Source organism: Spea bombifrons, chromosome 5 (assembly GCF_027358695.1).
Source record: "Spea bombifrons isolate aSpeBom1 chromosome 5, aSpeBom1.2.pri, whole genome shotgun sequence".
Lineage (NCBI taxonomy): Eukaryota > Metazoa > Chordata > Amphibia > Anura > Pelobatidae > Spea > Spea bombifrons.
Window position 1 is genome coordinate 11337490 of NC_071091.1, and position 25459 is coordinate 11362948.

General features: G+C 40.4%; 1 protein-coding gene across 1 annotated transcript in view; it reads left to right on the forward strand.

The window, feature by feature from the left end:
• The window catches only part of MPP7 (MAGUK p55 scaffold protein 7), a 143174-nt gene that overhangs the window by 29368 nt on the left and 88347 nt on the right, over positions 1–25459 (forward strand). The window contains exons 3-4 of the mRNA XM_053466014.1: positions 14671–14819; positions 23450–23568. Of these exons, the coding sequence (XP_053321989.1) occupies positions 14783–14819; positions 23450–23568 (156 nt within the window). The 5' untranslated portion in view covers positions 14671–14782. The remainder of the gene's footprint in view (positions 1–14670; positions 14820–23449; positions 23569–25459) is intronic.

Here is a 25459-nt window from a genome sequence, read left to right on the forward strand (position 1 = left end):
GTTTGGACGGCAGCGTGTCCCCCACAATAACAGTAATAGTATCGGTGAGTGCTTTCCGCTTGCTGGAATGTTCTGTAGAATTTGCTGTGGAGAAAACCTTAATCCAAAGAGTTGTCCCACATAGCGTCTCGCCTCTTAGCAGGATTCTGCAGAGTTTGAGAATCGGTCCACGAGTACTTGATTCTAATCGTAATGCGGTCTTTTGCGTGGTCGTCTTTCAGCGTTGGGTGTGTATTAGAATCCCACAAACAAATTCCTTCTGGAGATCTTCTCCCTCGTTTACATGCATACATGTTGTTGTTGGGTTGGTTTAATTGGAGGCAAACCTGTGATGACAGATGGTTCCTCCTCAGTGCGGGAGTCCAGAACAAAGTGTGTTTGTTGTCATAGATGGCACTTCTCTTAATAGGCATCTTTTAAGATGGTGGCCATTGGTTCCTTTGGCATGGCTGGGCTGCGCCCATGGGCTCTAAGAAACATAACAGTCGGCATCCTGCTTCTTCTGCACTCGGTCCACGTGAACAGAGATTCACAGTGAGATGCAATAGTTATCACTGATCAGTATTTGCTCATATCCTCAGCCTCTACTGCTAATCAAAGGTTACTTGTTGCCTTTAAAGCTTGTAGCATAGTTACATTTTTATTAAAACTACTTATATGTTGCCACTTTTTGTTTTGTTAAACGTTGTTAGATGTTTAGTTCGGTGGCAGCCTGAGGCTGAGCCGGCAGCATCTAATCCGTATTCTGTCTTGAGGTTCTCTGCCTTCTCCTCTCCTCATCCTTACAAAGGCTTCCTGAGCCAATCAACAACTATCAGCAACTTTACCATAGAGGCGGTAGCTTAATGGGGGTGAATGATCAGTTAGCAGGCATGTAAGGTGGGATTCTAATACATATTTTAGGCTATTATTTAGGTTTATTTAATGCATAGAACAAGGATCCTGGAGAAGTGATAGAAGCCTTTGGCCCCCAGCTCAACGTACCCAGTGATTTATCGGTTTCTTTACTCTGAACTCTTGTTGACTTTTAATTTTTCTGGATAAATGACATTCCTGCAGAGTTATCTCTTCGTCCGCCTTTCACCCTGATCTCAACTATAAGTCATTGTAATGGGAATGTAACAGACACAATATCTCAGTGCATTTAACTGGCCTGGAATGTCTTGATGTATCGCCTCACCTTTATGGTGCTTTTACTCCTGTCCTACTAATGCCTGTAACTTCCTAATAGGCAGGGTGAGGCAGACGCTTGTCTTAAACATGTCTTAATAAAGTGTTTTTATTCCCGTTCCTTGTACCTCCAAGCGCTACTCATAATTGGAGAGTGCGTGGGAAGTCAGCCTCTCGCACTCAGACCTCCACCGAGTCATTGCTGAGAGATCTTTACGTGTTCTTGGCGCATTACTCTGATCCACTAGATTGTAAGCTCTCTGAGCAGGGCCCTTCTCACCTGTTGTTTCTGTAAGTCAAATTGTTATGTTATATAGTACTTGTCATGTCCTGTTTATCCATTGTACATCGCTACGGAATACAGTGACTCGATATAAAACAATCAATAAGTGTACAACAATCATATATGTATCATGGCTAGCTGGATAGGCTTTTTATTATGTCTTAATACATTATAATATAGAATATGGCACAGTTAACTAAATAGTTATATTGTTCTAAGCATCAAAGATATGGTTTTTGTGGCTGTTCTGTCAATGAGGAGTGAGATAGATCACAGTGCAGTAGGAGATCAGCCCTTTAAAACGTGGATTACATTGTAACTTGTGTTTTATAACGTACGTTTCTTATTATGGGGCGAGGGTTGTTTTTTTTCTCCTGGGCTAGCCTTTTTGTAAATTTGATTCTGTAAAAAAGACATTTTGTATGTTTCTAGTTTATCATATTTATTAAGTGCTGTGAATGGCGTTGCATATTTAGATTAATTAACCCTTAGCACCCCTAGCTTGGTTTTGGGACTATGGACAGGTTTCAGATACCTGGACCTTTTGTGTGTGTGTGTGTGTGTGTGTGTGTGTGTGTGTGTGTGTGTGTCATGTGACACGAAAGCAGACACTGATAGGCTGTTGCAGTGTATCCGTGCTGTTTTTATGTGTTTAAACCTTCAGATCGGATGCAATGCCTTTGCTTAGCATAATACGGAGTATAATGAATGATTCAGCTAGAAACCGGACCAAGTACTACGGAATACATTTACTCAGCAGAACATAAATGAATCGGGTTAAGCCGTTTTTTGTCTATTTTTAAAATCATATACTGGTTTTTATCTCCTATACTTAGCAATGCAAATTTAAAACCAGCTTGTCTTTCCCAGTGACACATTTACTGTTGAAATTATTGCAATGTTAGAAAAAAGGAAAATGACACAAAAGCACTTATACGGTGATATATAAATTAGAGTGTCTTAGAGGTGTATTCACTAGAGCAGAAGATTCCAGTTAGATGTATAGCATCTGTTTACCATGACCGGTTTACCATTATTGTACCCCTCCCATTGGCTTAATATGGTGAAAAGATATATAATATACATAACCCCTGCTGTACCTGGCTACCAGAAGAGGAAAATTGCAAGCCACAAAGGCAAAGAGGAAGCAATAAAACCATTTCTTCTTCTGTCTGGAACTTTATATGTGTGTTCCTGAGCCTTGTCTTCAGATGGCGACTCATTCCCCTCCTTTATGTGAGTTCATAATTTCTACTTAATTGCTTTGTTTTACATCATGAAGAGCCATCCTCTCGTTGTCTTGTGAGAAGCTCTGCATTGGCCCTGTATGAGGCATATATGATAGAAGTTCTCTCTGATTGAGGTATACATTATTCAGGGCCGGCTGAAATGTTCTGCAGACTCCTGAATCAGTATCTACGCCCCATGATATGTGCTTTTGTTTCACTGAATCGGTAGGTAAAAGTTACAGCAGAGTTTGTGAAAGCAGTCTATTTCTTCAATGCCTTAAGCAACAGCGCCCTCTGCTGTGTATGTGTAGTCATTATCTAGAACTACATGCGCAGAAAATAGCTCTAGCTCCTTTCTAGTGACCTAAAGAGCTCTATCTTCATCCGCATGCAGTTAGTTGCTGTGTTTGATATGGTGGTGATTAGTCTAATGTACAGCACAGTACACATGGCAGGTGAAACGTACAGGTAAATAACAGCAATGCCTTTAAACCTGTGGGAAAGGAGGATATGTGAGTTATCATGCAATTCACCGGTGAAATAAAAATACAGGGTTATATTCCACTAAAATATGAAATCTCCCCCACCATGCCGATCACGCCGAACACTTACAGCAATGTCTTAACCAGAATATACTATTCAAGAATCTTTTTGTTATGAGAAAAAATGAAACCAATTAACCAGACTTTGTAGATCAATCTATCCATTCACAATTATTTTTTAATATGTGTTTTGTGTTCTGGAGATTGAAATAATAATCCATACTCGACATACGTTTCTCCAAATTACACTAAGCAGGGGTTGAAAAGTTTTGTAAAGAGTAACATGGACGCAGCCCCCAGACAGAAAGGGTTTTGTTGTAAGAGTGTTACACCTGTTTAACAAGGCAGTTAATATAAATATATATTTATAATATTATATAATATATATTAAAAATGCTTTTATTTCCCATTACTCCACTGCGGTATAAGTTAGAAAGAGAAAACCGCTGAACCATTCAGAAGGAAGCTCCCCCAATATATATATATATATATATATATACATTTTTATTGCTCTTGGGTAATGTGAAGTTCTCAGATTATTTTTCCTCCTTCTAATTCTTTTCCTGGTTTTATGTTTAATTACATTGTAAAGCATATATGATCCATCAGTAACAAGGATAGGAAGGTCATCGTGCATCTAGAATGCCTATTTAGTGCTCCTCCTTTCAACATTTTGTGTATTCGGAAACTTTTCTGCAGCTAAAACGCTAAATATATGATAGGAAAGCAATAAATGTTTATTGGGCATTGTAGAGAACATTACTTTCTAGACGGTTAAAAAGGCTTTTTGTCTTCCTATTCCAGTGATTGTTAGAACACTAAACATTATTCACAGCTAAATACTTTTATGAATTTTCCAGATCAGTATCGCTCCGATGTATAGGCAAAATCTCAATGCATTCGGTGTCTGCGATTTCTGCTTTTGGCAATAGGAGAACCTGTAGTTAATGCTGTCTAGACTGCGATGTGAAGGACCATGATTAGGGGGACATGGAGCGCTTTCATAGATGCAAGCGCTAAAAGCTGGGGGCTGTGCGGAAATTCAGCTGGATATTATTACAGAGCGGGATTCTAGGAGCATTACCCTCTAGAAAAGTACGTAAGAAGTAATAAAAGCCCTACCACGCGGCGCTGCGTCCTTATCTTTATTGAGTTTAGAGGAGACTTTGTGATGATTTCTGTAAAGACTCTTCTTGTTATATCTTCAGCAAATTTCTCCTAGATATGCAACACGGCTATGATTTATTGTGGCTATTTTCGTTCTCTCTCTTCCACTTTTTCTTTCTTATCCCGCTCTATATTTGGATCTACAACAATGCTATTGTTTACAAATAATTTTTTTGGAAAAAAAAAAAGAACATATATTTTTGGTTGTTCAGCAGCTCATAGGACGAATTGATCCCTCAGAGTAAGGAAGGTGATAGAGGAACAGTATGGAACTGATAGGGGACTGAATTCTCCAAAAGAACCCTCCTTACCTTTTATTTCTGTAAGATAAATGGTTTCATTATTTACTACTTATGCTCTGTCTATCCGTTGTACAGCTCTGCGGAATATGATGGCGCTATATAAAATAAGTTATACGTTTCTACGTTGTTCCTGAATATCACTTTTCTATGCTTTCTATACAGAATATAAAATGAGGAGAAAAATGGTTAATTTAGGGACCCTAGATGTTTGTTTTAACCAGTGATGGTTATGCATTTTTTTATTACAGAGAAGACGTGCTTAGTTATCCTGGAGATAAGTTCCAAAGCAGGTTAATATTATCCAAGGGAATGCCTAGAATAATAATGTCACAATAATTGCATGTATTCTGAAGAAGAGGCCAGGTAATCTTCCTACCTTTCTTTATTGGATGAGGATTATGTTGCCCGGTTGTTACTCCTTCCATAGGCTATGTTTGGTAAAGCAAACCTATTCGCTTAGGTTAAGGATCATGCAGTGATTGTGAGGCTAACGCAGGGCTCCGCAAACCCAGGGCCCAGGTTGCCATAAACCATACCATAAAATCCCTTGCTGGTTCTTAGGGTTTTGCGTGGGAGCCCTGTACTTTCTGCAACAAAGCCCCCTGTCCAGTTCCGCAAACACCCCCTGTCGGCATACCATACATACTGCTGGCCCGTGCTCTCTGGCCCAGCATGCTGAGCACAAGGAAATGATGTCGTTTCCTGACACAGACATGTGAGGGCCAAGAGGGAGCAGGCAGAAAATGCGCCATCCTGAGCCTATCCTCTTCCAGTGTGTGTTAGTGTGTGTTAGTGTGTGGGTGTATGTTAGAGCCCTGTGTGGGACTGCTTTTTTAATCCCGCTCCCGCTGATTTCTTGCCCAATCCCGCTCTTGCAATGTGTGTGTTCCAATCCCACCCACTCCCGCCACATTTGTGGGCAATTAAGCCCACCTTCTTACCTGAACTGCAGATTTCCCGCGCAGTCCCGCAAGGCTGCCCTCAAGTTGCTCCCTCGCAGTGTCTCTTCTCTTGCTCTGCCCAGGAACAAGGCGCAGTAACGGGAAGTGACATCACATCACGTGACTCAGTTTTGTTCCTGGTAAGAGCAAGAGAGGAGACACTGCGAGGGAGCAGCAAGAAGGCAGCCGTGCGGGACTGTGCGGGATTACCGGGACCTGCAGGTACAGTGCCTGACCACCCGCAACCCCAGCAAGACCACTCGCGGGACCCGCCTCGCAATGCAGTCCTCTAGTGTATGTCACTGTGTGGGTGTATAAATACGTTAGTGTGTGTGGGTGCATAAGAATGTTACTAAGTGTATTTTAGTATAGGTGCGCGGTGTATTCAGGGATGTTAGGTTTCCCACCTTCTCGAAGTCCTCAATCCTTGCATTGTCTTGTCTCATGTTCAGGATATCTTTATGTTCTCACGTTATATCATGCAGTCTTACATTGCTTCTCCATAGTTGCATCTACCGCTTCCGCTGGAAGGATATTCCACTTAACTACCACACTCTCGACAAAATCTGCTCATTGTTTCAATGTATTATAATGAAACAGCAGGTGTACAATCGCTGGCCCCGCAGACCCCGTTTGGATCTAGAGGGTTAAACCTTAGCGCACGTGCTGGAATGCAGTGGTTTGAATTCTTGAGCTTGTTTTAGCTGTAATTGGGGATTAAGGACAAGCACAATAGATTTGTTCCGTGGTTCGGAGGAGGCTATAAAGGCCAAGTTGTGGATTTTTCTGCTCTAAAAACACATTCTGCTGTTCAGATGGTCATGTTTTCCTAAAAGCGATTCAACTATTTTGTAGGGATGCAGTGAGTGTAAAAAACGCTGCACTGCTTGAAAGCGTTTCAGAGACACGCTGCTTTTTATTCCCTATAAGAGAACCGAGAGCACGGCTGCTTTAAGTGTGCGGTTCAAGCTGAATGGCAACAATTTTGTGGTTTTTGGAAGCCGCCGTTCTGAAAGAAAGTAATAATTGCTTTCATTTCTTAAAAAAACCCGGAGCTCCCTGTTGGTAAATGTAATTCAAGGGGCTGTGGTGGTTTCTGGACAATCCCGTGAGAACAAAAGACTTAAGGGCTGCAGACTGTGTGCGAGGGAATGCGAGTGCCGTTCTGTGACTGGGTGGCAGCCTGGAAATCATAGGGAACAGCTAGGTTCCTTTTTGTCCAACTCTGGCCGTGGATCGCTAAACACAAGTTTATATACATCACAATTGCATTTGTACATTGCAACAACATGTCATGCGAGTCTACCTTCTGTATGGGGATTATACATTTTGATTTATAACTAAAGGGCTGTAGATAAGTGGAACAGCCTCCCAACAGAAGTGGTAGAGGCTAATGCAGTAAGGGAATTTGAACATGCATGGAATAAGTAAATGGGGTCCTGAATCAGACCATGGACTGATTAAGGTCACATCAGGAAAAGCGGCCAGACTAGATGCGCCGGATGGTTCTCATCTGCTGTCAGATTATATATCTGTTTCCAAATTGCTAGTTGACTGGGGCTGGTAGGAGCTAAGCGTGTGTGTGTGTGTGTGTGTGTGTGTGTGTGTGTGTATGTATACAGTGGGAGCGCTAGATGTTATTAAACGTTCGTCCCTAGTATTTCTAGAAGGATGGGAAAAAGAGCAAACTGGACAGCCAGATAAAGGAAGGTTGTGGATAAGCTGCAGGGATACAATATCGTCTTCTAATTTTTTTTATTAAGCAATGGGAAGGTTAACAAATAATAAGAAATATACAGATACAGTCGAGGATGCTGCTCGTGAGCTGGCCACCTAGCCTTTTGGCACCAACATACAAAGTTCCTGGCAAGAACAGTGGCCTTCTGAGAGCCTGTTATTCTTTACCTCTGTATAACATGCACCCTGTTTCTGAGTTTGAGGAGAGCTGGGTACTGTGTATAAATCTTACAATAATGCCGAACCGAGGTCCTGGATGTCAGTCTATTGTATTCATGCTGCGGAGATCCTTGAGCAATTCTTAACGGCAGCTGCCACCTCGGGCTTTACTGCTTTTGGGCATCCTTGTTATGGGTCCTAGAATTAAAATCAGAGAGCTGGTGAAATGTCAACACGAGGGCAGCCTCCTACCACAGAGACCCTTCCCCAGCAGCCTGAACAATAGGGGGGACTGAAAACAGATGGCACATGCTGTCCCCCAATCACCTGGTGGAATGTATACATAAAGGCAATGCTGGTACATGGGTTCGGATATTAACTTCATGTATGAAGGAGGTTGTCTATCCATGTGCTCATGTATGTGCGAGGCACTGGATGTATACATGCATGTGTGTGACCATATACCATGTGGGCACAAGAACATGCCTTTGGGCACAGGAAAAAAGAACCCTGAGAGACACCAGTCTGTACTTCTGCCAAGACTCATGGTTATGCATCATTTTGGCCACTAGATGTCAGCAGTGCTACAGGAGTCTGAGAGGTTACTAAGGGCCTGGTGGAAATTCAACAATGTATCAGTGCATTTAACATATCACTGTTTCCACATAGTATATGCCAAAAAAATCTGATACAGTGTGATATATAGAAGCAAGGAACAACTGGAATAATGAAATTTCAAAAAGAGCTCTTTTTTTAAAGGCTGGTTGTAACAATTCTGCTGGGTATTGTAAATGCCTCAGGTGCACTTGATACTGCCGTTACGTTCCTGGCTTTAACTTATACTTTTTATGGAAAGATGGATTGAACTTCAATTTAAGAATATTCGGTAATCCCTCTCAGGACATACTGTAACAGCTGGTATTTCTGTGCTGCGGCAAATTGATTCCATACAGCAGTCAGTAATACCTCTGACTGGCTTCTGACACCAAATTCCAACGGGTACGCGGGTAACGGGGCCAAAATAAACAGCATCATCAGAGCAAAAATGTCGCTTCATTTGCTGGTTTGGAAATAAAAATAATTCAAAAAAACGTTTTATTCCATAGATTGGGAGTATTTTACTAGTGATCATGTGATCTGCCCATACACAAAAGTGTGTGTCTGTATGTATATGTCATATTTTATATATATATATATATATATATATATTTATATATATATATATATATATATTTATATATATATATATATATATAATGTGTGTATGTATATATGTGTCTTTACTAGTACATTTGGTATATTATCATACATTCATACAAGTATTCAATACGTTCGGTATGTATATTAATTAATCATCTATAAATTATTGAATGTGTGCTTATGATATTTGAATACATTTAGTAAATAAAAATATATTGAAAGTCGGATGGTTTATTTTTTTTTTACATTTTTTTTTAAATGTGCAAGTTATTCAAAACTTTAAAAGCACACGTTTGTACCATTTTTATAGATATAAAACTGTACCGGTAAGTGTATATAATAATTATATGCCCTTTATATAACTTGGTGTCATATGCTAGTTACATTTCTGAATTACAATTTTTAGTATATTTAATGCATGAAATATATATTTATTTACGTTTCTTAAATTTTAATTTGTTCGGTGGCTTTAGGGTTGTGTAGGTGCGTACGTCTATTTGAGTTACACTCTGCTATGGTCTTATATATTTAGTGTAGTGAAAATGAGTGTGTTATTTCTTGTCTGTGTTGGTTTAATTATAATCCTTTGTTTTGACTTTGTGCAAATGATATGAACTGGGGCCTTGCCAGCAATATACGTAACCGTAAATTATAAAGGGCCAGGCCCAGCACTGGCTCCTGTGTTTACCCTCTTCCTAGGCAGCACAATCCCATCATAACATAAAATTAAAATGAAAGCGAGTGAAGCTAGAGAAACGAGTACAGTAAGAAAAAATAAATACATTACAAATTACTATGGACAGTAACCTTTGAATGTGGACATGGTGGCTATATTTGTGATCACAAACTCATAAGAAATTTCTAAATAGCCCCCAAAAAGGAGACATATGCCCCCCCCACCTCTTTGGTAAGCCTCTTGTGCACTTTCCCTGGCATTGAACAGGTTAACGCTGCAACGCAACTTTGCCTCTTTTTATAATGGTGTCTGGGGATATAATAATCCTGGTCTGACCTCTGTATGCGGTTAGCATGCCTCCCAAAGGACACCTTTTATATTAAAGGCTTAACGCAGGGTAGATGGTAATAGCGAAGCATTATAGGGGACCTTAAGGAGCATCTTGTGCGGAGGGAACGGCGGGTCACCCAGTCGCTGAGTGGTTTTAGACAATGAGAAAACTTAGAAACATGTGGAGCGCACTCGTGCCGGTGAGTATTTACCTGTTATTTATCACGTCAAAGGTGACTATGAAGCCTTGTCAAGGTACAAACCCTGGAGCAGCACTCCTTTCCGCCTTAAAGGTCGTTACGTGGATGGAGGACGGTTTGAAGCACAATCTCGCTCCGTCCGTACAGCGTGTCCTTGGCGAAGGCTGTGTTTTTCTGGAGAGGTCTCTGGCTTGACGTTTGTCTTCATGTTCTGTAGACCTGACAAAATACAGAAACCTCTGTCACCATTCAGCGGTTACCTCTCCAACGCTCCGCTTCACTTTATCTTCCGAGCTGAGTAATCACCTTGTCACTACCGGAGGAAAAGCATACTTTTTAATAAGAATATTTGGGGAATCACAAGAATGAATCATCGGCTCAGTCAAACCAAGTGTGGTTATTACCTTGTTGTGTTGCCAAATGATGTGTTCAGTGAGTTTCCTGACCTCCTTCCTTTCGTTCTACTCTGAATTTCAGACGTTTTTCTTCTGTTTTGCACAGTTTTTAATTCTTTCTGCACATCATGTTTCTTGGACGTGTTGCATACCCGAATGTATATAACAAGTTTTATTGAGCAAGTCTATTTATTCCGTTGCAAACCGCCGTGTTATAGACTGTTTTGCTCATCGGTTAAGCAGCCTTCCTCTGTAAAACGGTAAAATGCCAAAATTAGAGCGTTTCCCTTATCTCGCCCCTTCCGAGAGTTTGAAGGTTACTTTATTAAGTTCACCCGGTAGTTGGGTTTCGCTCCACTTTTATTAACTTTGGAATTCCCTTTGCCGTTGCTTCATGCAGCCTATTTCCACAGTGTTATTATTTTTAGGTTAAATGTAGGTAATTTTCACATGTTTGAGTTTTATTTTGTCATAGTTCATAAAATGCCACTTGAAAGTCTCGATCACGCGGCCTTGTAGAAAATAACACAATTTCTGTTTTAATCTCCAAGGAAATACGTGAACTAATACAAGGTCAGACCTAAAAAGGTTTTGCTTTTGGTTATTTAGTTTAATAATAACCCCTTATTTCACTTCAGGAAAGTGAAGATCTGCGACAAAAGGCGCCAAAAATAACAAATTTAATGTAAGATCTGAAGGCTGCCCCGACAACAATCGTGAACCGAACAGTAGGGGAGAGATAAGTTTAATGGCCAGAAATAATCATGCAGATCCAGACAAGAGAAAGTGAAGATGACTATTTATACGCTGCAAGGCACAGTTCCACAAGCTGATCTGGAGATGTACGGTCTTCAGGCGAATTTGTCCTTTCAGACAACGTTGGGGTGGAAAGAACATAGTTGTACCTAATTTAAGTTTGTTCATCCTTGACTTATAAAGTATCTTTTCCGAGAGATCTGAATTTAAGAATCTAGATATTTAATGTTAAAATGTGCCGAATATGAGTACGGTCAATAAATAATGACCAACTTCCCTTGTGTGAAGAAATGATGGCAGAATATAATATATGAATTATTAATAAGAGGAAACTCTATATTAAAATAAACAAACATCCCGTCTCCGGTTAATAGAACAATTCCTTTGTATATATTGGTTGTGAACAAGAACGCTTGGCCTTAGCAAAACCAGCTGTCTAGCGTGATTGTTATAACTGGCAGAATGTCTTATCCGGATCTTACAGGGGATCTCCAGAGATCTTCCAAATGTAATCTTGGCAGTTGTAGCCTGTTTATTTTCTATCACTACAGAAGTTTGACTTTGAGATTCATTATTTCTTGGGCGACAGCATTTGGAGCATCTCCCGTACCAATGCTCACATGTGGTTTAGAAGCCAAGAGCTCCTAGGTATGGTTATATGGAGTCACCATCTACGATATGTCTCATGTCAACATACGATATGATGTTTTCAGCAACGTTTGCTCTCGCCAGGCTCATTGTCTATTATGAAGGCCAACCTTACTGTAAGTATTGGCTGACTTTGCGTAATATAGTTAATTGGTTTATTCCCAATTAATAAACCACAAATAGTCAGTCTAGGTTAGCCGAGGAGTCTACTACTTTACCGTAGTGTTACCTTTGCAAGGTTAAAACACAATGCAAGGTTTTGTTTTTTTACATTATATATGATGGTGCACCTTTGGAGCCGGCAAGCAAACAAATGAAGGCAAAACCATATTGCTGCCCGGGGTCATTTCCGTGGCATATTTTTCGGAGCTAGGTATATTTTGCATGAGGCTTTAACCAAACAAGAAGGAGTTCATGTATTTGGCCAGGGCCAAACAACTTCTGTTTCTTTGTACAAGTCAACGATCTTAGGGGGATATCCAATCTGTGTATTAACCACTTTGGAAGTAGACCGATTTCAGCCTTCTAAGGTTTCAAAACCCATGAGGTGTTTTTTTACGACTCAGGAACATTTTAAACCCCAATAAAAAATACTGCAAACTAAACTCATCGTACATACTCTGTAATGCAGGGGTCGACAAATTTTAGTTTTGGTCTAGGAGCCAGCCAGGAAATGTAGGAGCCAGTTTTTTGGGGTTTTTCTTCTTCTTCCAATTATGGTTTCGTTTTCATGTATTTAAAGTTTCGATCATATCACCCCTCTCCCTTCTGTTTTAGGTGATGATCCGCTATCATAAGTCCTCTTAATATAAAACCTATCGTTTTTAATATATATTTATATAAATCAAGTTGTTGTTCATGGTATTGAATTTTCTTCAATTATTTAATGTATTGGTACATTATTAAACGTAAATAAAGCAACATGAATCTACCTGAAATATATCTGGCTGTTCTTGCCACAGCTCTTCCGGGTATCGTTGCTGTTTCTACGCATCACGTGACGCAATCTCCTGCCCCTCCATCTCCCAGATGCCACTAACCCACCGTACACTAATACATGCATTTTAACACTATACGCTGACATATACACACCCATGCTAATGCCATACAGTAACACACACGCAACATATGCAAATACATGCTAACACGATACATATATTTATATACACACAGAATCTGGCACTACAATACAGTAGACACGCTAACTCTGGCACTAAACATTTACGCACACAGACTCCAGCACTGTACATGTACACACTGATTCTGACATTATAATATACGTATGCATACACTATTCCTCCTCTCACCCTGCGGACACCTGCCGCAAACCTTGTGTGCTGGGAAGTGATTTCTAGTGGCCATGATGACCTGGCACCCGAGTTTTGCGGAGCCCTGCTGTAATGGGTGTCCGGACACACTTAATGCCAATTGTCCAGGAATCACATGCATGCATTTGGTTTACATAGGAGGGAAAGCGCCCAGTTATGGCCAAACCCAGTGAGGGTATGACGTTCAGATGCACATGGACGTTTACTGTTTTACCTCTTAATATGCTCTGCGTACTTGTAAATCACCCGCAGTGTGCATGGTACTTGTGTGTGTGTTTGTTGTTTGAAAACTATTGTGTGCTGCAACATCTGGGTTAGCCCGGCCACACATACGTACATATATACATACATACCAACATATAATGCAGTGACCATGTGTATAGCACAGCCTTCAAGGTTTATTCATTAAAGGGAGTGTTACAGTTTCAGCTCCATCATGTCACTATTCATTATGAAGAGCCACCACTGGTTTTCCAGCAAGAAGGGCTGAGCTGTCTCTGTATAAAGCATAATTGAATGGGTCGGGAGACTTTTTGGTGATACCTCGCTGATTGAATTATACATTATAAAGGGCCAGTCAAAAAGCTCAATGGAATTGGGCCTTCATAATGTATAGTAAAGTCAAGGAGTTGAAACCATTTCCCCATTCAGCTCTTCCTTTAGTGATTAAACCACATTTTTTAAGTTAATTCTGTGGAATGGGCCATGGTGCGGTTTATCGGGGGTATAGGACAGATCCGGGCCAGTCCAGGAGGTATAGTCCCCCCAGCGCAGACACCGATATGTGTTTACACACATTAATGCACATTAGTTCATTTGGTAATCGGAAGGTTCTTTTACAAACTAGGAAAACTAGCTTGTAACGTGATGCTTGAAAAGGGACCAAAAACTGTGTTCCTTATAATTGCATATTCGAGTCCATTATAGTGAAACATGCAGTTCTTATGTCTGTTAACATAAGTATGACAAATTATTACTTTTCCTGGCAATTTGCTTATCCTATCAGAAAGATGATATAACCTTTTAAGTTATCGGTTATCTTCCTAATTATCCTTCACTCCTCGCAGGTTGCAATTTCTCCTGATGGGCCCCCCCTGCCCCCCAGCCTTTCATTAACGTTCAGCGATGTTGATGTCGGGAGCTGCCGCTTTCACTGACCCCTGTAGGATCTTACAAACTGTGGCTTAACTAATAACATATTTTCAAGAATCATACGTACTGGATATCCCGATCTAAAAAAAAATAAAAAATAAATCATAATAAAAAATATTGAGGCGAAGTAGAAAAAGCCTTGATCAGACGAGGCATTTCACCCCAGCCATTACATTTACTTTCCTATTATTAGCCTTGTCTTCTCGGTCTAATCGCACATAATTATATTTTCCTTGATTTAAGTACCTGAACCGAAATCAGATGCTTTTCACTCTACACGTACTTCAAGATGATAATTGGCCCCCTCCGCGCGCCGATGATGTATTTCTATATCGCTCCTTTGAGTCGCAAACTATGTCAACTTATTAAATAGATTTTTGACGTGTTTGAAATGTCATAATTTACAGCTTAACAACCCACTTTATTGAACAAATTCTCTTTCTGTTTCTTTCTAGGGGAAAGCTTTTCCAGTCGCGTAAATCTCGGTTGACGTTTTGGCCGGAGGCAGACCGTTGCTTTCTGGCAGCGGCTTAGCGGCGTAACAGTGCTGTGTGATATTCCGCAATCATGCCAGCTTTATCGACAGGAGCAGAGGGTGACACAGGTAAGCAGACCGGAAGGGCAGCACGCTTCTTTATTCTATTGACACCCTTCATTCACTCGTCAATCTTCCAACCGTCTCGAATGACGATTGTATGCCGGTTTATAAACGCTACGAACTGTCTCCCTGCAGTCTAGTTTCATTTATCATCTGAAGCAGAAGTATGGAAACAATAAAAAAAAAATATCCTTTTGTATAAGAAGCTTCTTACTACTGTTTCTGACGAGTCCAGCAGCACAGTGGATTAGGGCCGTGTTAAAGGTCCGGTGTCCCTGTCCGTCTCCATCTGCGTATGTAATGGCTTCCTGATGTGCTCCCCGTCTGTTTGTTCAGATGGAATAATCATTTGAAAGCCGACTCTCATTACAGCAGCTGAATCTTGCCCTTTTTCCATGAACTTGAAAGATGTCTGCGCTGTATTGATTGTGTTTGTTCTCCCTTTTTAAATATTTGCTCGCTCTACGCAGAGTGCGCATGTGTTTGCGCCATTCTTTTTGTAAGTGGTTTGTTTAGTCGCGGGGTGTCTGTCCCAGTTCTCCAGGGCTGGGAAGAACCCAAGATTTTCAGGCCGATGTGTAACCCTTTGCCCAGTAACGCTACACATTTATTAGAGGAATGATCAGCCGCTGATACTACCTTATTTGCCCCGTTTTTTTTTTCTTCCAAAAGAAATCACCTTTTCTTATAATCAAGATTGTCTTTGCAAAAGGTTAAGTCTCTAGAAATGGTCTCAAAAGAGAGCCCTATCTGTCCTCAAAAAAACCCCACTTTATTACACCCACTGGAATTTATTTCCTTAACACACACTAGTGTTCAAAAGTTTGGGGTCACTTAGCTGCTTCAATGGAAAACCAGGAAATTTCTGGCTGTAACATAACTGCAAAGGGGTTTTCTCGTGGATCAGCGAACACAAAGTGCCATCGGAACACAGGAGTGATAAAGGCCCTCTGTACGCAGTCATTTACAACATTAACCCTGTCTGCGCTGGATTCTGATCCATATGTAATTTTAATGGACAAAATTTGCTGTTCTTTCTAAAACAAGGACGTTTCTACGTGACCCCAAACTTTTGGATGTTAGTGTGTATATATATATATATATATATAAAATCTGGCCCTTTGAATGCACGAGGTCCCGTAAATGAAGGTGTATGTAGGTTTCCTTACAGGCATGGTTGGTATAATATGTCTTCCTTCAATTCAGTTAATTCGTTATTTGGTTAAGATTTTAATTAATTTGTATATAATTTTTAGAGGCATTTACTGTCTGATCGCAATTCCGAAGCAAACATTAATGTTACTGCTGAAAGTCGATGCGCATCCAATTTTGGCCTCGTATGCTAATTAAACGCTCCATCATTAGCATACGCCTGCGGCGCGTGACTGCGTTTCTGGGACGGGAGCGCTGGCGGGTTCTGGGGTCCGTGTAGCGATCCGGCCTGAATCTGTCTCATTTTCTGACTTCTTCTGACATGTAAGAATAGAATGGAAAATGCAAGAATTGCTCTGTCCTTTTTATGAATGCCGTTAAACTTTACAGTGTTGTTCTGGGCTTTGGGATCTATGTTCTTTAGTGTTTAAGACCCCTTGGTTGCAGTAAAGGGATTATTTTTCCTCGAGCTGACTTTGTTGCACAAATACAGACAATTATTTAATGAAAATACACACAGAGTTCCCATTTTATAAGGTAGGCATTCGTTTTATGTTTACAGACAGTTAGTGAATTCAAGAATGTAGAAGTGATGTAACACAAAGGCCAGATTTTTTAATCATTTAGCAGGGCTTTATGGCTTCCACAGACATGTCCTATTAATGAAGCTATGAGGGATATGACAAGAATGGCAATATTGGATTTCTCTAGACCGACAGTAAATTTTTCCACTCTGATGTCAAGAATGTCGAGCCTCTAGAAACTGCAGCCCGGGCGAGGGGGTAGTTACTCAAAAGAAGGTTTCTGCCATATTTTTCTATTTTAATTTTTTTTCCCTTCCCATACGAACAAGTCATTAAATGTGTAATAATAATAATAGTACTCCGGCTAATGTAGTATTTGTGATGGAATATTTCACTATTTTTACCACTGGAGCATGCCTCCCCGATTGGCAGGCTGTAAGTGATTGGGGCTTGTCAACGCATACCACCCAAGTGTCCCTGTTTTGGACCCAAGTCCCTCTGTCTTTCTTTGACCCCTGTTATTTCTCAGGAGCTTTGAATATTTTCTGCGTATGAGTATTTCCCAGACCTGGAAATCATATTAATGCGTATGCAGACAGTGGAAATTGAATGAATGAATTTCTAATTTGAAATGTGTGAATACAATACATTATTCGTAATGTTACGTAAACCTATATTATTGGGTCACAAAACAGAAACGGCCTCGGGAAACGACATGCCCTAAATCAAAGGTGACACTCTTTGGCAGTTGAAATTTTGGGAGGAATGAAATGACATTTGAACAGTGGAAGGGGCAGTTTAATGTCCCAGGGAGATCTTTCACAAATAATCATGCCTATTACAGTACTTCCTGAACAGCTTAATATGCATTATTTTTAATGAATTACGATGATTCTCTCCACTGATTGGAAATAAATGAGGGATGTTTTTCTAATGCATGAGAGGAGGAAGGGGCAAATTCAGACCGGATTCTACAGAATCTCCCCATGCATTCGCAATGGGGATGTAATGCAGACTTAAAGGGACCGCCGAGCGATTGTATGAGTTAAAGTGTATGTGACGGCTGTATATTTAACATTACTGGGTCCTGCCCCATTTCTAGAATCACCCCTACAAAGTATACCGGGGCATGTATCTAGTATCGGAGCATGCCGGTTTCCACCATAACGAAAGAAGTGGCTCAGTGGGGGCAGCCGTGCTTCATTCTCTCTTCTCTTCTGCGAATCGTTGTAGCAATCCGAGCAGTGAGGTTCAAGCAGCATTTCAGGGAGACATTTTTGATAACGCGTACCCGAATGCTCCCATTTATACACTCCTAGCGCGCTCTCTGCTCGGTTCAGAACCCAACCACTGCCTCTCCGTGCGGCTGCCATGTACTACGAAAATGGGAGCCGCAGAGCAGCCCTGCAGAGTATTTCATCTAGATACATGGCGGCGCGTGTGGAGGAACATCCGTGTAATAAAGATACCGTGTTTCACATGCTGCTCCTGTCACCGTGCAAATGAAACCAGCTTAAAACAATCCATGTTGGATGGAGCATTTGCTGCGTAAAGCGAGACATTAACACTGGGAATCTTTCCATACCTGTAATAATTGATCCGCCGCAGCCTTGTGGTTTTACTGTGTGTGTCGAGCATTCCTTCTGATGAGTCTGTCTTTATTATTCCCTTTAGATCACAGAGCCTGAAACGTTCTCCTAGCTTTATGCAATAATCCACCGTGCATTAGAATTCCATTTCAGTTGTTCTCAGTCCACTCATTTCGTTAGGTTGTCAGTTCCTTGTCTTAGCATCGCGCTCTCAACTTCACTTGACACCTACTTGGTTATTTTTCTGCTTTTTCTTGCGGAGATTTGGATTTCATCATACTTACACTTAAGAATGGAGTAGTGGCATCTATGCCCCGCTCCATGTTCCTGCTGCTTTCAGTATGATGCTAAATACTCATGGAGTATCCAGCGGCCAGTGAAAAAACATGGTGCCTGTTGCTGTTAAAAGCCCAGGGTAATGTCCCACAGAGCTGTCCCAAAGGAGAATGCATATTAAAGTACTTTTTGAGTGGTTTAATATACTTGAAAAAAGTTATAATTATTTACTATAGTGAGCAGCAGCAGCTCCAGAGCTGCAGCTTCCCACTTCCTCAGTGGTCCGAAATGTACGGCAATCAAAGGTCTACCAAGACCCTCCACCCTCAAGGTTTGCCAATCTGTTTATTGTAATTATATCCTGTATCAGGAGAACAGGCATTTGCAAGGGGAGATATCACAAAAATGTAAGAGCCCACTCGGCTATCACACATTAATGTGACTGCGATGGCTGGAGCGTCCCTTTAATCTCTGCCTGAATGCTAGTTATTTTACAGTTAAAGTGCATATTTCATACATCGTACTAAAAATCAAATCCAAAGAAAACGGTGCTTTCGGAGTCCCAAGTATTCGCTCTTCTAATGAGTGTTTGTAGAGCCATGGATTAGGGAAAGAAAAGTGTATAAAACGGAGTTTTTCCACCGGTCGGTTATCCATCTAGTTCTCGGCCGTCATGGAGGAACATGGCAAATATGACTGGTTTTGTAGTGACAGGCCTGCAAAGGACTGAATTATTGAAGTCCCCGTAATAACATGCTTTAACCCAGGGCTTCTAACATCTGAGGACGGCTAATAATAACCCAAAACATAGACCCTTCCAATACTTAATTAAATTAGTGATCTTTTACTGTAGTTATTCTACCTTTATGGGAGTGACAGTATTTTTCTTATATGACAAATACAAATGTGCCCATAAACTGCCATAAGCCGCCGTAATAATTTTAATTTCAGTGGCTGGCCGGAGTTAGAGCTCCGTCGCGTAAGTGTGTTCCCATCAGACGCACGTTCATTACCTCTTTGGAAATTATTTATTTTAGAATGGATTATTATTTTTCACATTATTCATTTTGTTACTATGCCGGAGAACACCAGTTTTCTTTCTAGCGAGTACCATTTTTTCCCCCTCTTTGAATAGTTTTTATGTTTCATTTCCCTTGAAGAAGAAGAAGAAAAAAAAACCCTCACATTTTTTAAGTTTCACAACCTGCCAGACTTAGTATAGATTGAGCCAAAAAATATATAGATCGTAAAAAGAAAAAAAGGAGAGCTTTCCAATGACATAAAACGTTGGAATGTAAGGTAGGATTTTAGGGGGGGAAATATGTAATGAGTGCCAGAAAAAAATGTGGGCGATATTTCACTTCCCCATTCAATTCACAAAAATGCACAGTGTAGCCGTGAGGTTTTTCTTAGTGAATTTGGGGTTAATAAATAAAGTTTTATGTTTTTGCCTTGTGTTCTAGATAAACAATGTGTATATACATGGCCAACGCTAAATTATAATCCCTGGGAACAGGGCTAGCCCCCCAAAAGCCTTTAGTGGGAGGGGACTGTGTGGGGAACAACAAAAAGTAGGTGGGGCATGGGCGTGGAATGGGTGTGGAATGGGCGTGGTCAGGGAGAAATAATTGTATCGGAGAAGCAGGGCTTCACTCGGAGACTCCAGGTCAAACATGGAGAGTTCTCCAGTATTTAAATTACTATATTATATGCAGTGCTTGTGGATCCACGTCTCATCACCTTCAGCCAGCCACAGACACGTATTTTGGCATTGTATTCAGGTGATACAGTATAATGGAATGTCCGCTCCGCTTCTATCCCTTTGTTGTAGCGCTCCTGACATTTCCAGTGGCCAAAGAGGGATGCTAGTTTTAGGGTCTAGCCAGAGGCGACTGTGCCGGGCGCTTAATTTAATAATGTAGGATAGTTTATTTGAGAATTAAGACGCTGCCATCCCGCGCCTATTCGTTTATCCTCCGGCAGCCTGCTCCTGCTTACTATGTGAGTAGCTGCTGGTACAGGGTTAAGCCATGTTTCTCTCGATCATGTTCCTTTAAACGCTGTCTGCATTTCTGTGCACTTGTGCATATCATGCTTTTATGAATCAATCATTTGCTTGTCTGCAGAGTTCTTTTTTTCCTCTCTCTCTCCAGAAGCCTTTAAGGATCAGTTCACTAACTTCGAGATATTATTATGCCTTCTAGCAGGTCTCCGGCAGCTACACATGACATTTTGTTTTAGGAATACGCATGTACCTGCTTTCCAGATGTTTTTCATCACGTTAGAATGATGTTAGGTCCAGTATGATTATATTGCATGGTTAACTAAATGGACAGAAGGGAGGCCATAATCCGTGTTATTTGCACAGAAGAGATTTTGGATCTATGTCACGCTGATTTCAAACAGATGTCAGGGAGGACTAAATTCCAAGCAGTTCAAACCCCTCAAATTTTTATAAACATTTTGAGATTTGGTCGACGTAAATATTTATCCTGCTCCAAGCCGTAGTCGCATTACCTGATTCCTGTAGACAGGAACTGGAGGGATACAATTATGAACTCTTTCGTTTTCCTGGATGTATCATGTTGTTTCCTTTCGTGAAAAAATGTTTGAAATTGCATAATCCAAAATGTTCGGATTAAATCATTTTTGTTTTCCTTAAGATCAAGTATAAAGGTAACTCTTGTTTGGGTTTGTGAAGTTTCTCTGTAGGATATCCAATCCAATGTATTAAAATATGTGTTTAGCAGGATGCTACAGAAGGACCTTCATTTGTTGTGTGAACTTGGTGGAGACTCCAGTCTTCCATTCATCAAAGGACGAGCCTGGCCAACTGTGATGGATGTCCTTCTCTTAATAGCATAGCACCATTTGGACAAGTGCCCTTCCCCCACAATACAGGGCGGATGGCCAAATAAGGAAATGCATTTGTCGGGGGTGTGATTTGAGGCGTGGCCGGGGGTGGAGTTTTACCAAAATGATTTAGGTGACTTAGCTATTAAAGAAATCGAGCGAGCCATTTTGAAAGAACTATGAACTTTACTTACACTTGAAGTTAATGTGTAAACCCGGCTCTTTCTGTTCGCACTCAAATTATCGCTATTGGGTCTGTTGTCGTATGCATACCTGGGAATTCTTTGTGTATGATCCAAAGTCTCAGGGGTGAAGTGCTGCTTCCCCGGGTGTCGGGGTCATGGTCCTTTGTTTTTTCTCCGGGAAGGGCAGAGCGGTTTGGCAACACTCACTCCTTGCCCATATACCTTCCTATTGCTGCCTCCATGCAAAGTCATCGCCCTAATAAAGGGAGAGCTTTATAAAAATTTTATTATAGCCAAACTGCAATTACTGCCTATTACACAGTAAACTGAACTCTTTTCTAATGGTATTAGCCATTTAAAACTTGTGGTATACGTCTTATAAGTGTTTGCCTTGCGTATCTCCTATTGGCTGACCATAACAGCCAATAACTAGATGGATAAACATTTTAGATCGGTGTAGAGGAACGTACAATGGGGACTGCGCCGTGTTAACCTGACCTCGCATTATACAGGCACCCATCGTCTGTGAATTGTTGGTTCTGCTTGCGCCGTTTCTGGATGTGTTCCTTGGGTTTTCCGTACTACCACTAACGCCACAGAACTATTTGGCAAATCACTAGGCACATTTATTTCCACGCGAACAAAAAAAAACAAACTTACTTGAGTAGAAAAAGACTCTTCTCTACTTTCAAGAAGCCGTGTGTATCGTATTCTAAGTTTATGAACAAGATTTTGAGAAACCACTGCAGATACCGATCTCCAAATATTTTGACCTCAGCAAACAAAGTGTAATAGGAGAGAGCATGTTTATATATTAGCGAGAGGGCGCTTATGCCCGATGCCAACCGCTGGAAAAACAAGTCCGAACACTAAGTTTTTATAGCATAGAATTACGTTATTAATGGCACACGGAATGTCACGGGCGCGCTGGCATTACATCTCATTAATAAAATATTTAGATTAACACGCACAGTTTGGCCTCCCAGCTTACAGCTTATCATGTTACTGTGCGTTTTTTGGTTAAACATCGTGTAAAGGCTGTCCTTTTGATGAACGGCTCTACTCTTTCAGCCTAAAAATAATAGCGGAACCGTGTAGAGTGCATCCCCGGAGATTATTAGTGTTTTGGTAGACAGCAGACAGGAGAAAAAAGGTATTCTGTCCTTTTTACCCCGAGAAATCCCACTGGAAAATCAAACATGTGCTATGAATTGATATCACTATGTGCCAAGTTACCTCCCTGCGGGGAGCTCGTGCTGGCAGGACTACTTCATTCTTGCGCTGGCTTTTGATAGCTTGTGTACATGATGGGTATAATTCACCGCGTGCTACTAGGGAACACTGCGCTACTGTTTATGTAGGAGGTCTGTTGACGCATGCCGCAGATAACCATTACCTGCCCCTTGATAATGGCTTTTCATTAGATAGCAACATATACGTATACAATACATCTCCACAGGTAAGTATTAAACATTTGTTACAGAGATTTCATACTTCGGGTTCATTCCCTCTACATTGTTAAGTCGTCACGCAATGGCCTGGATTTTTTTCCTTTTTTTTTTTTTTTTTTTAATGATATGTTCAAAAACATAACTTGTAATTGAGCAGTAAATTAAAACAAGGAATATTTCAAAGGAACCGTAGTCCTTTTTCTTTTCGACGGACCACCCCATTTATTTTTCTGGAAGTTGTTCTTTTTAGTGAGTCATTTCATTCGTTGGCTGGCATCACTGGAAATGGAAAAGCAATTAAGTCACGGAATGTGTGTTTTATTTTTTTTGCCTCCTTAGATTTTTTTTATGAAAAAGAATGAAAAATACTAATTTCTACCAATTTTTTTCGAGATATGCCCATGTCGTTTTTTTGACAGGTTGAATGGCGCACTGCTAATAATATGTATCTTATTTATTGATCCTTGAAGTCCCGTCTGATGGCTTGCCTAATATTTGTCTAGAAAGACCAGAGACCAGTGAAAATTCTCCAGGCGCACGAATGCACAGAATCTGTAAAGCGCAATTAATAAGATTACATTTTCTGTTTTATTTTTCGTTTTATAGGTCTGTACGAGATCTTGGCTACGCTACCGACCCAGCTGCAGCCGCATGCGGACAGCCAGGAAGATCTGACCTTCCTTTGGGATATGTTTGGTGAAAAAAGCCTCCATTCACTGGTGAAGGTAAACCATAGTTAAATACTCCTCTGGAGTCAAAGAACACATTTATTATAGGTCATTAATGAATATGTCCAGAACTTGCCAAAGTAAAATATTTTGGGTACCAGGCAGTTTTGAGAAAATAGTGAGAATGCTACACGTCTAATTTATTGTCCTGTACTGATGTGAACCCGTCGCTGACAAGGAGATATATATATATAATATATATATATAATATATATATAATGAGCCAGAACTGAAGTGTCTGTTTAAAATATATGTTGCGATTGACCATGTGTTTTGCTTTCATTTTGACCAAACATTTTATTTTTCTTCAAAAAAAAAAAAAAAAAAAAAAAGACACCGTTTCACTAGCTTTTAGATCTCATTGCTCTAATATTTCCCTTGTGATAAGTTTTAATTGTTTTTCCTTTATGATAGTCAGCCTGACTCATCGTCTAAAACATGTGAAGAATAACTGCAGTATGAACACTCCTCATTGGCTCGTAAATTAGTACACTTTGTACACGCGTTTTATTTTTTCGTATTAATTTATCCAAGAGAAACCTACCGCGTTAGAGAGATCAGCCATCTCTGTAATATTTTCCTTGATGGGAAGCCAGCAGAGTGATTATAGGTTGGAGCTAATAGGTTTTGTTCTGGTAGAAAGTAAGCGTATTTAGAAGGTGATGTGGGTGACATGTAGATTAACAGGTGTAGTTACAATAGTTTAGGAGGGAAAGGACACAAGTATACATTCATGTTTTAATTCTAGTAATGGGGAGAAATGGGTGAATTTATGCAGCATTTACCAAGAGAGCCTCTATTACTTTAGTGCTGTAGGCAGAGAAATGATCAAAGGTTTGTACCTTCAGAAAAGTCCTTGTTTTTGCTACAAGAATAGATATAAATGTTTTGTTAAGCATTTTGAAATAACACGTAAAAGAAACGTATAAATGCCGAATTCAGACAGTCTTTGCCGTACAGACCATTACTTATGTTTGTAATCATGACCTTTGCAGCCCCCAGCAGCATCTAATGGGTTAACTCGGGAACTAGGCTGCCCATGAATGATTATGTAACAAGCCTTATGTTTTCTTGCCCTTGTTTGGTGGGATCTAGAAGTCGAAAAAAGTAGCATTGAAAAATGCAGACCTTTGCATGGTTAGCATTAAGAACTTGGAGTTAAGCTTAAATAAATAAATGTTCACAGAGAAAAATTATAAGGAATATATATGTATTTTTTTGAGGTCCCACATGGCAGCAGTTCAGTAGCCACATTCATTTAAAATAATTTCCTTTAACAAAGTCAACTGAAATTTTAGTAAGTTGTTTCTTTTGATGGCTATATTCCACAAAAACACTGCTTTCATGTACAAGAGGCGCAGTGTAGAGGCAATGATCTCTTCTAAAAGAATGCGGTTTACGAGTTTTATATTTGCTATTTATGAGAATACGCCGAATGACCATTTTGCAAACGGATAATGAAAGCTTTCTCATGAAAGCAGCCCATCCTATATGCCTTAGCTTACAACTCCCATCACGGTCAGTCATTTCATAGCACCGGTAGTCCACAGCGTCTGGACTATCCGTGTAAAAAAAAAAAAAATAAAATCCTGCTTACCGCAAAACCATAATTTTTTGGCTTGAATAATTCTTCATTTTTCACATAGTACCTCGTTGGCTTTGGTATATTTTGGAACACAGGAGATGTTATGTTTCCGTAGCTCATACTAGGGTTACTGCTTCCCGGAGCAGCGTTAACTTTGCCGTCGCTTACACACACCGTGGATTTTCCTTTGCCGTAAAGCATGGCTGCAGTGTCGAAAATGTAGGGCTCTTCATTGTAGGTTTCATTCTTTCATACACATTCATTCGCTTTTAATTTGCACGTGCTAAAGAATGGACCCGTAGG